The following is a 10,705-nucleotide window of genomic DNA, read 5'->3' on the forward strand; positions in this document are numbered from 1 at the left end:
TAAATGGGCTTTATCCCATTTTGTGGATAGGCACAGAGACCCAAATAATGATTATACACACCCACCAGATTTGAACCTCCAACATTTAAAATTTTTAAGCCAATCGATTTGAGATTAACCCATACAATTCAATACTCTTTCTTTCTTTTATTTTTTGTACTTTTGATTTGATCACTAAGGTTGTCGTCGATGAAGCCTTGGAATGTGAAAGCAAGATTTAGTCTCACAAGGAACCTTTGAATGACTTAAACTCAGATGTTTGTGTAAATTTGGGAGAATGATTATAGTTATCTTTTAAAATATTTTTTATTAAAAAAAATATATTAATAATATTTTTTTATTTTTAAAAAATTATTTTTTAAATAAACATATCAAAATAGTTTGAAAACATTAAAAATATATTAACTCAAAGTAAAAACAAAAAAAATTTAATTTTTTCAAAAACACTTTTGAAACGGAATGATGCAATCAAATTTGATAAAATTTGATGGAATTAACTTAATACTACTAGTTCGTATACAACTGCTTAAAATAATATTTAAAACAAATGAAAGAAAATATGAAAAATAATAAAGAAAAATTTAAAAAAAAAAAAAAAAAGATGGAAGGATAAAATTGAAATGTTAAGGGATAGCTAGAAGGGGGAAAAAAAAGGAGTTTGATGAAAGCAGTGGCAAAACCACCAAACGTCAAGAAGGGTACTGTTTTCTAGTTGACCATTTTTATTTGAAACATTTTCCCATCATTTCTTCAACAAATTGGACCGTTCAATGCAAAGTTTGTTTAGGGGGTTTTTATCTCATGTGTAGTGGAAGAGGTGGGATGCTTTGTTCATGCCTGAAGAAATTGCCAGGATCAACTTTGGTCTTAACACGCACCAACCTGTAGAAGATTTGAAGATTTAAGTAAATATTACAAAGCAAGTAACTTGTAGACACACCACTATTTAACCAATTAGCTATTAATATTTAGTTTTGGGTGTCAAGTGCCAAGGGACAAGGAGGGCCGAATCTAGAAAAGCAAAGTGGATGGGCCAGATGCATAATTTTGATTTGATTTTGAGAGGGCATTTCATAAAAGTGCCTTGTAACTTTTCATTAGCGAAAATTTTAGAAAAAACTAACCGCTTTAATATATATGTGTGTGTTTTGCATATAAGTTTATAATCTCAAATTATACTAAAAAAACAAAAACAAAATAATTTTTTCTAGAATTTTAGAAATATTAACGTGGTTCTCATCACTTTAATAAAATGATTATTAAAATTAAAATACTTGCTAATATATATTTAAAAAAAAAAATTATATGAAAATATAATATGAAAATTTCTTATAAGTTTTGAGAAACTTGATTGTATGTATATAAACAAGACGTATTTTTTTTGTAATTTTAATATTTTTTTAATAAAAAATAGGTATTTTAATATTAGATTTTTATTTTTATTATATAAAAATACAAATTAATATTGATCAAAATTTGTAGAAAAGGACACAAGAAAATCACAAAAACATATAGGATTTTTGGGAAATTTTTAAATTTTTTCTAAAATATATAGTATTATATTGGCCCAGCCCAAATATATGGGTTGGGCCCGCCTTATTTGGGCCGAAACTCATACCAAAAGAAACTGAGTCAAGACTGGCCCATTTGAAAGACCTACTTTAAATAAGGTTGTACCTAGCCCATGAAACCATCAACTAGTTATTATGTTGAGCACAATAATGAATCATAATTCATTTGCAGCAGAACGTGAATTGCTCACGTTTTGCATGCAAATGATAGAAAAGGGGAACAAGTAAGAAGATGGAACAAAAGTGGGGAAGGAGCTTACCTGGAGTAGGAGCGACGTGGCTGCTGATGTTGACAGTGGCTCGTGGTGGCGTTGTGGCGGTGGTGGTGCTACTGTTAGTAACAGAGGGAGATAGACTGTTTTTCTCCTCTTTTTCTCTGTTTTTCGTTCTTCTTTTGCGTTTTGTTTTCTTTCCTTTCGTACTCCCTCTCTGTCTTTTCCTTTCTTTTCTGCTTGCCCTTCCCTTTCCTTTCTTCCTTTCTCTCACTGTTTTCCCATGTTTCCTTCTGCTCTCTTTTTTTTCTTTTGTTTTTCTCTTTCTTTTTGTTTTTCTTCGTTCTCCTCTCTATAATCTCCCCCGTCTTTTTTTCGTCCCCTGCTCCTCTCTCTCCCCTGGTATTTATAAAGGGGAAAGGGGAAGAGAGAGCTACTACCTTGTCTAGTCATGGTACGAGGGTAAGGTGGTTGGGGTGGTCTTTGTGCAGTCGCTTTAGAACCGCCTACAGGGCATCGCTCTCCTGGCTTTTTCATCATTCGATAGGTCATGAGAGGGTGTGGGTTATGTTGGGGTTTTGGGTTTTTAGAAGAGAGACAAACGGACGCTACAAACGAAAAGGAAGAAAAACCTTCTTCCCCATTATTGGAATTAATTTAATACTAGTAGTTCCTATACATGTGCTTAAAATAATATTTAATTAAAAGAGATTCAAGAAGTTAGCACAAAGTATGAAAATAATAAAGAAAGATTTAAAAAAAAAATAGAGAGATGGAATGATAAAATTGAAAAGCTAAGGGATACTTAGAAAAAGAAAAAAAAATAGTTTGATGAGAGCAGTGGCAAAATCAACAAACCTAAAGAAGGGTGTTTCCTAGTTGACTATTTTAACTCGAAACATTTTTCCATCATTCTTCATCGACAAATTGGACTATTCAATGCAAAGTTTTTATTTATAATAAATAAACCCCAGACGGCATGATTGCATAACATGGCATTTCTTTATTTAGCTGAAGTATTAAAAAACAAATCGATCAAGACTTGTGAAAATAGTGATCCAACTAAGCTTTGCTGGAGATGAATTCCACTTTTATCTCATGTGCAGTGGAAGTGGTGGAATGCTTTGTTCGTGTCTGAAGAAATTATCAGGATCAGCTTTGGTCTTCACATGCACCAACCTGTAGAAGTTATCCTTGAAGTACTTTGTACCAAAAACACTCGCTTCAACAAAACTTGTGTTAGAATTTCTGTTCATGCCCAAATCAAGATCCCTGTAATTCACATATGCTTCCCTAGGATTCTTTGAGACATAAGGTGTCATGTAACTGTAAACCTTCCTAGTCCAATCTATATGCTTTGCAACGTTTTCCGTTGCATCTTGCCAACTGGACCAGTAAAGGATCATGAACTTGGTACCTTTTCTATGAGGGAAAGGAGTCTGAGATTCTGAAATTTGGTTCATCATTCCACCATAAGGAGTGAACACTACTGTAGGACTCTCTACTTCAAATAACTTCTCCCACAACCCTTCAAGTGCCTTTTCAGGAATGGGTTCTTTGGCATAGTCAGATTTGCCTTTGAAGTAGGCCCTGAGCAGGTTCGTTCTTTGAAGGAAAATTTCAGGAGGAGTATTATTTGAGAAGCCAGCTAAATACACGGTGGAATTGATCCAGTTTGTTTCGATACAATGTTGTCGTGTCAAACCCAATTCAGGGAAGCTGTGCTGCATTATCTGAAGAAGCCTGCTGGCATCACCAAGAAACAAGGAATTGTAAGAAGTAGCAATGGTTCTTTTACCTTGGGAGGTGACGTTAGCTGTCTGAATGAGTACTCTGATGAAAAGATCCTCGTCTAGTTTATCAGCAATTTCTTGCCATCTATAAAGGATCTTAGTTGCACCTTGTTCTAACGTCTTGGTAACGGTAAATACAGTCACGGTTGATGGTACGGGAACCAATTTTACCTTCCAGGCGGTGACTATTCCGAAGCTCCCCCCTGCACCTCCTCTGATGGCCCAGAAAAGATCTTCGCCCATGAGCTTTCGGTTGAGAAGTCTACCATGAACATCAATTAGATGTGCATCAACGACGTTGTCCGCTCCAAGGCCATATTTTCGCAACATGGCACCATATGCACCTCCTGAAATGTGCCCCCCCATACCTAAACTTGTGCAAGTGCCAGCTGGGAAGCCATGGGTTTTGCTTTTCTCAGAAATTCTGTAGTAAAGTTCACCATTCGTGGCACCCACCTGAACCCACGCGCTGTTGTGCTCAACATCAACGCTGATGGACCGGAGCTTGGCAAGGTCCACAACAATGAAAGGTGTCTCAATTTCTGAAACATAAGAGAGTCCCTCAAAATCATGGCCTCCGCTACGGACTCTAAGGTGAATTCCAAGCTGCTTAGAGCAAATAACAACAGCTTGGATGTGAGATTCTTGTAAGGGAGTGAAGATAAACTCAGGTTTCGGTACTGAAGGCAAGGTGAACCTGAGGTTTTGAGCAGAAGATTGTAAGACACTAGTGAAAGAAGAGTTTTGTGGGGTATACAAGACAGTGGAAAAGGGAAAGGATGTATCTGCATATTTTGAGAGACATTTTAGAAACCTATCCTGAATTGGAAGTGAAACTATAAATGGAGATAGGAGGAGGACCACAAGTATTGAAAGTATGGAAGATCTTGAAGGCACCATTTTTCCTGTTTTCTTGCTTCTCTGGCTTGCTTTCAAGACTTAATGTCTCAAGGTGTTCTCTTATAGAGAGGATCTGCGATGAGGTGACCGGAAATTGTTTTAATCTTTACATTATCTTAGGAATATAATATTACTCTGCAATCTTTGCATAGCAGAAATTTTTTAGATGACATTAGAATTGAATTGTCAATCTGAACAATTGATATGTCGGCAATCTCAAATCTTTAAGATCAGACTTTTTGGCCATTCAATGTCTAATTAATTAAAAATAACTCTAGCTGGTCCTGTCATGTTTATAAACGTGATAATATTCTTTAACAGCTTACGAACAAATCATGGTCATTGTTTGAAAAGGCATGAGGCCTGGGATCTATAAAAACATAAAGCGGCGAATGAATCATGACGATGAGAGTTATTAAATAATTATTTCAATTTAAAAAAGTTAGATTGTGTTTTAAAAATAGTTTTATATTATTTTTTTAATAAATTCTGTTTTGATGAAAATCTTTTAAATTTAAAACTTACATTGTTATTATTAACCTATGTTTTAACTCTATTAAAAAAAAATCTGAGATTTAAACTCTTAATTACTTGATTATAAAAGCTCTAAACCATGTTAAAGGCAATACTTATACAATTTACTGATTTGGTGATGCTGCTGGTGATTTTGGAGGTGATGCTGTATGATGATGCACATTGTTTCCGAGCATATCCGCCAAAGTGCAATCAATGATTGAGAGGGTGATTAAGAAATTTGAACCGAGGTCATCAAATAATCCTTTCAATTTAAAATTTTAATTTATTAGATGAAAATCCAAAAAAATCATTTGAACGAAATAATCATTTTAATTTATTAGATGAAAATCCAAAAAAAAAATATTATTCATTAACAACATTATGGCACTGAATTTTTATTAGCTTTATTGAATATATGAGTTGGTCTCATATTTAATTATTAGCTTTGTTGAATAATATGATACTCCAACAAATCTCTTGCTGTGGAACGAAGGAAACGTGATTCTTTTGGCACTGTTTATTTAAAAGGAATAATGCTAGAGATACTCTGACTTTTTCAATCACTTGCATAATAAGTTAGTCTTTGGATTATACTATTAATTTGATTTTTTAAAATATTTTTTATTTGAAAATATATTAAAATAATATTAAAAAAAAAATTATATCAGCAGCTGCTGAATAGATGAGTTCGTCTCATATATATTTAATTATTAACCTTGTTGAATAATATGATACTCCAACAAATCTGTGGCTGTGGAGCGAAGGAAGCGTGATTCTTACGGCACTGTTTATTTAAAAGGAATAATGCAAGAGGTACTAAGGGGCTGTTTGGGATTGCGTTTGAAAAGCGCTTTTCATATAATTTGAAATTTTTTTTTTTTTTTAGCTTGGAAGTAATATGTTTTTGATGTTTTCAAATCATTTTGATGTGCTGATCTCAAAAATAATTTTTAAAAAATAAAAAAATATTATTGGCATGCTTTTCTAAGTGAAAAGCACTTTGAAAAGCAACAGCAACCACAGTCCCAAACCTTCAATCACTTGCATTATAAGCTAGGTTTTGGATTATAATATTAGTTTTTTTAAAAAAAAGTATTTATTAACTTAAAAATATATTAAAATAATTTTTTTAAAATTTTTTAAAAAAATTTTATATCAGCAACTGAATGCTATTGTTTGAAATAACAATACTTTTTTAAAAAACAATTACTTGAAAATTTATTAAAATAATATTTTTTATTTTTATAAATTTTTTTAAAATACAAAAACCGAACCTATTTTTTGAGACTGCTTTTGTCCATTTCTCCTCAATTTTGGTGTCAAAAATCCCCTGCCTCCATAAATTTGAATTTTGCTTTCATTTACAATTATTATGGATATATTAAAATAAATGACACGCAAGTATGTGTACTTCAATGGTTATGTAATAGCAAATTCATTGTATGAACCTCTTGACGGACAAAATTAAGGAGTCAGAAACCTCATGATTTTTCAGTTTTGAGTTTACCCGGTACCGTACTTGAAAGTAACTTCAAAGAAGAAATTTATTTGAGCCAAAACAAAATTATTGAAAATTAACAATTGTGATGCACAAAGAATTGGATTCGCTCTCTATAATATCTTAGAAAGAAAATACTCCTTTTTTTTATTACAAAAAATAATATTAATCCAATATAAGGTGGGATGATACTGCTAGCGCTGCATAATTGAACTGTTTGAATTCCTCTTACAGTTCAATGTGAAAAGGGGGAAAGGTGCGTGCTCGTAGTCAAAGCAATAAAATCGAAAAGTTGCCAAAAACCACATCATAATATATAACATTATTATAGAAACAAGTAATCTCAGATTTGGCAAGTTTGACATTATTGAACTATATAACATTATTATAGAAACATTATTATATAATCTGATAAAATTCAATTTGAACCGCTATGGAAATGATTCGGTTAAACTTAATGTATCAAAAAACTCCTTCGTCATCATATCAATGAATCGCAAGAAAGTTGGAAATGTGTCTGGAGCTTGAACCAATCTTTCTTGCGTGCATACAAGAACAGCCCTGACCTTTTTTTATCTTATATCAGGCTTCCTCTGAGTATTTTTCATCGCCGTGCTGCAAGATGTGGAAATTGAACCCAGCTAGTTGCACTGCGATTATTAAACATGCCCCACTCTCAACGTACCCTTCTTCATTAATATAAACCTAAGTGCGTAGGAGGGTATTTAGGCTTTTGGAAAGCCATCATGCATGCCCAACGTCTAGCAAAATAAGTAAAAAATTTAAAAAAGAATAATGACTGATAGATAGTCTTTATTCATACAGGATGACAACCAGAAAAAAGGATAATGTTCAGGTGATACTTGATAGCCTTCGTGCATTTTCTCACCAAAAATGATGTTACAGCTCATAGCAACCAAAATAATACAATGTTTACATTAATTTTCTGAGTTAAACTGCTTTTTTTTGAAATTGTAGTGATGAGCATGTAAGTTTTAAATCTAAAGATTTTTATTTAAAATGATATATTAAAAAATAACATAAAATTATTCTTGAACTCCATGTAACTACTTAAGCTTTCAAACTAAAGGTAAAGAATATCTGGTGTTGGAAATTCACCAACTCTTATGGAACTTAAGATACTTCTGGTGATCCAACTGAGTTTTATTTTATTTTTTTTGAAATAACCGATTCTACCAAGTGATTGCAGTGCGTTTGTTGGTTAATCTATTCTGTTAATTAATCACCTATACATTCCCCCATGAAAAAAAAATGAAACTTGTAATTGGTAAGGTATTTTAGAAAATAATATTAAATTATATCTTGAAAATTTATCTACAGTTTAAGTTGTTGAGTTTTGATAATTTTTTTGATATAGTATCAGAGTTTTAATGATCAAATGGTCATGCATTCAAATCTTATCATTCTCTATTTACTTGATAAAAAATACACATAAAGTAATGTGGATCTGTACAAGTTTCAAACGAGCTTTCACTTAAAAAATGTGTTAGAAAATAATATAAATCATATTTTAAAATTTTATATAATAATTTAAATTATTAAATTAAAATGATTCTTTCACAAAATATAATATATGGCAGCAAGAATTGCAGAACAGCAGCAATTACAAAAAGGAAAATAAAGTTGTACCTGCTATCTTTTTTCCTTTTTTTTTTCTTTTTCTCGTTTTTCAGTTACAAGGAAATAGATAGCTAGCCTTTAGGGAAGGGGCAGTGGGGATTTGATGTTTCCTCCTTTTCAGCTGCTATCAGACTATGATGAAAATGAAGTATATATCCTCAAATAAGTGTGAAAATGATGCTCCCTCTTAGAGCATATATCTCCTTCGATCTTGTACCAAATATTAAATGATCTAAACATGAATGGAAGATTTTGAGATTGCTTACAAAATCAATCACATTCAGTACCAATTTCAATGTCATGAGTCAATATCTAGTTGCACCAAATTGGTTACATGCAGAGAACATACATTGCCAAGATGATGTTATATAGGATTAGCTCAATATCTACAAGACAACTCGTGAGAATTGAATTCTTGAACACAAAGCCAAAGTAGCGAAAGGAGGATAATGGTTCCTTTCAGATTTCCCGTTCTTTCAATACTTGTAGTTCTTGTGTTAACACCATCTCGGATGGGTTCACATCCAATTCAGGATCAGGATGGGTTTCTACAGTGTCTCTCAAGAAATTCTGAATCATCCATTCCTTTCTCCACTGTCTTGTATTCTCCTGTTAACTCTTCCTTCACCGCTATTCTACGTTCTTCTGCTCAAAACCTCAGGTTTACATTGCCTTCCATGCCGAAACCTGAGTTTATCCTTACTCCTTTGGAAGAATCTCACATTCAAGCTGCTGTAATTTGCTCAAAACAGCTTGGAATCCACCTTAGAGTCCGCAGTGGAGGCCATGACTATGAGGGACTCTCTTATGTTTCTGAAAATGATACACCTTTCGTTGTTGTTGACGTTGCTGAACTTCATTCCATTAGTGTTGATATCGACAATAATAGTGCATGGGTTCAGGCAGGTGCCACAAATGGTGAACTCTACTACAGAATTGCTGAGCAAAGCACAACTCATGGCTACCCGGCTGGTACCTGCACAAGTTTAGGTATTGGTGGGCACATTACAGGAGGTGCATATGGCTCCATGATGAGAAAATATGGGCTTGGTGCAGACAATGTCATTGATGCTCGTATAATTGACGTTCATGGAAGAGTTCTTGATCGACAAAATATGGGAGAAGATCTTTATTGGGCAATTAGAGGAGGTGGAGGAGGCAGCTTCGGAATAATTACTGCTTGGAAGGTAAAATTGGTTCCAGTTCCATCAACTGTGACTATATTTACAGTTACCAAGTCCTTAGAGCAAGGTGCTACTAAGCTCTTATTTAGATGGCAACAGGTTGCTGATAAACTTGACGAGGATCTCTTCATCAGAGTCAATATACAGACAGTTAATGTCAGTAACAAAGGTGGAAGGACTATAACGACTTCCTATGATGCCTTGTTTCTTGGTGATGCCAACAGACTTCTCCAGGTAATGCGAGAAAGCTTTCCTGAACTGGGTTTGACAAGACAGGACTGTATCGAAACAAGCTGGATCAATTCTACTGTATATCTTGGTGGCTACACCATCAATACATCTCCTGAAGTTTTACTTCAAAGAAGAAATATATTGAAGCACTACTTCAAAGCCAAGTCAGACTTTGTTAGACAACCTATACCTGAAACTGCTCTCGAAGGGTTATGGGAAATAATGTTAGAAGAAGACAATCCAGCTATAGTTCTTACCCCTTATGGTGGAAACATGGGCAAATTTTCCGAATCTCAGACTCCTTTCCCTCATAGAAAAGGTACCTTGTTCATGATCCAGTACTTGGCCAATTGGCGAGATGCGAAAGAAAATGTTAGAAAACACACCGATTGGACTAGGATGGTTTACAGGTACATGAAACCTTATGTTTCCATGTTTCCAAGACAAGCATATGTCAATTACCGGGACCTTGATTTGGGAATGAACAAGGAGACTAACACAAGCTTTCCAGAAGCAAGTGTTTGGGGCACTAAGTACTTCAAGGATAACTTCTACAGACTGGTACGGGTGAAGACCAAAGTTGATCCTGACAACTTCTTCAGGCATGAACAGAGCATCCCAACTCTTCCACATCATATGAGGAAAAGAAATTGAAGAGACACTGGTCAAGGACAGAGAAAGGTTCCTTGGAGGATCACAGTACTAGTGTCTAGTTTCTGACCTCAATTTCTTTCAATAGTTTATCTTTCTAGATTATGTTAAATAAAAGTTGTTGATGCTGCATTAAGATGTTGCAAGAAAGTACTTACTCTATATGATTTTAGTGATGTTGAACTTTTCTATGTTGCATAATGCTTATAGTATGAATATTATCACCAAAGAAAAAAAAAATAGAACAGTTAAACATGGTTAAAACAGAGAGATAATTAAACATTTAATGCATTAAATGTGTGATTAGAAAAATATGAAATTCCTTTGATTTTTAACCATTCCTATAATTATATTATATCTGTGATGTCATAAGTCAATGTCTCATTGCACAAATCAGATAAAATATTTTTAATTTATCTTGTTTAAGTCTTTTTTTTTCCTGTATAATATTTTTAATATTTGTAACTAAGTTCTCACTTTTTTCGATTTAATGATAAGTTTTAATTGG

General features: G+C 33.5%; 2 protein-coding genes across 2 annotated transcripts; one reads left to right on the forward strand and one right to left on the reverse strand.

Moving 5' to 3' along the window:
* Nucleotides 1-2,667: 2,667 nt before the first annotated feature.
* LOC118045314 (monolignol oxidoreductase AtBBE-like 13) lies at nucleotides 2,668-4,553 on the reverse strand. Its single transcript, XM_035053914.2, has one exon. It carries the CDS (start codon nucleotides 4,474-4,476, stop codon nucleotides 2,875-2,877), a length of 1,602 nt encoding a protein of 533 aa, XP_034909805.1. The 5' UTR covers nucleotides 4,477-4,553; the 3' UTR covers nucleotides 2,668-2,874.
* A 3,981-nt stretch (nucleotides 4,554-8,534) lies between these two features.
* LOC118045312 (monolignol oxidoreductase AtBBE-like 15) lies at nucleotides 8,535-10,412 on the forward strand. The gene has a single exon (XM_035053911.2). It carries the CDS (start codon nucleotides 8,581-8,583, stop codon nucleotides 10,198-10,200), a length of 1,620 nt encoding a protein of 539 aa, XP_034909802.1. The 5' UTR covers nucleotides 8,535-8,580; the 3' UTR covers nucleotides 10,201-10,412.
* The last annotated feature ends 293 nt before the right edge of the window (nucleotides 10,413-10,705 follow it).

Source organism: Populus alba, chromosome 11 (assembly GCF_005239225.2).
Source record: "Populus alba chromosome 11, ASM523922v2, whole genome shotgun sequence".
NCBI lineage: Eukaryota > Viridiplantae > Streptophyta > Magnoliopsida > Malpighiales > Salicaceae > Populus > Populus alba.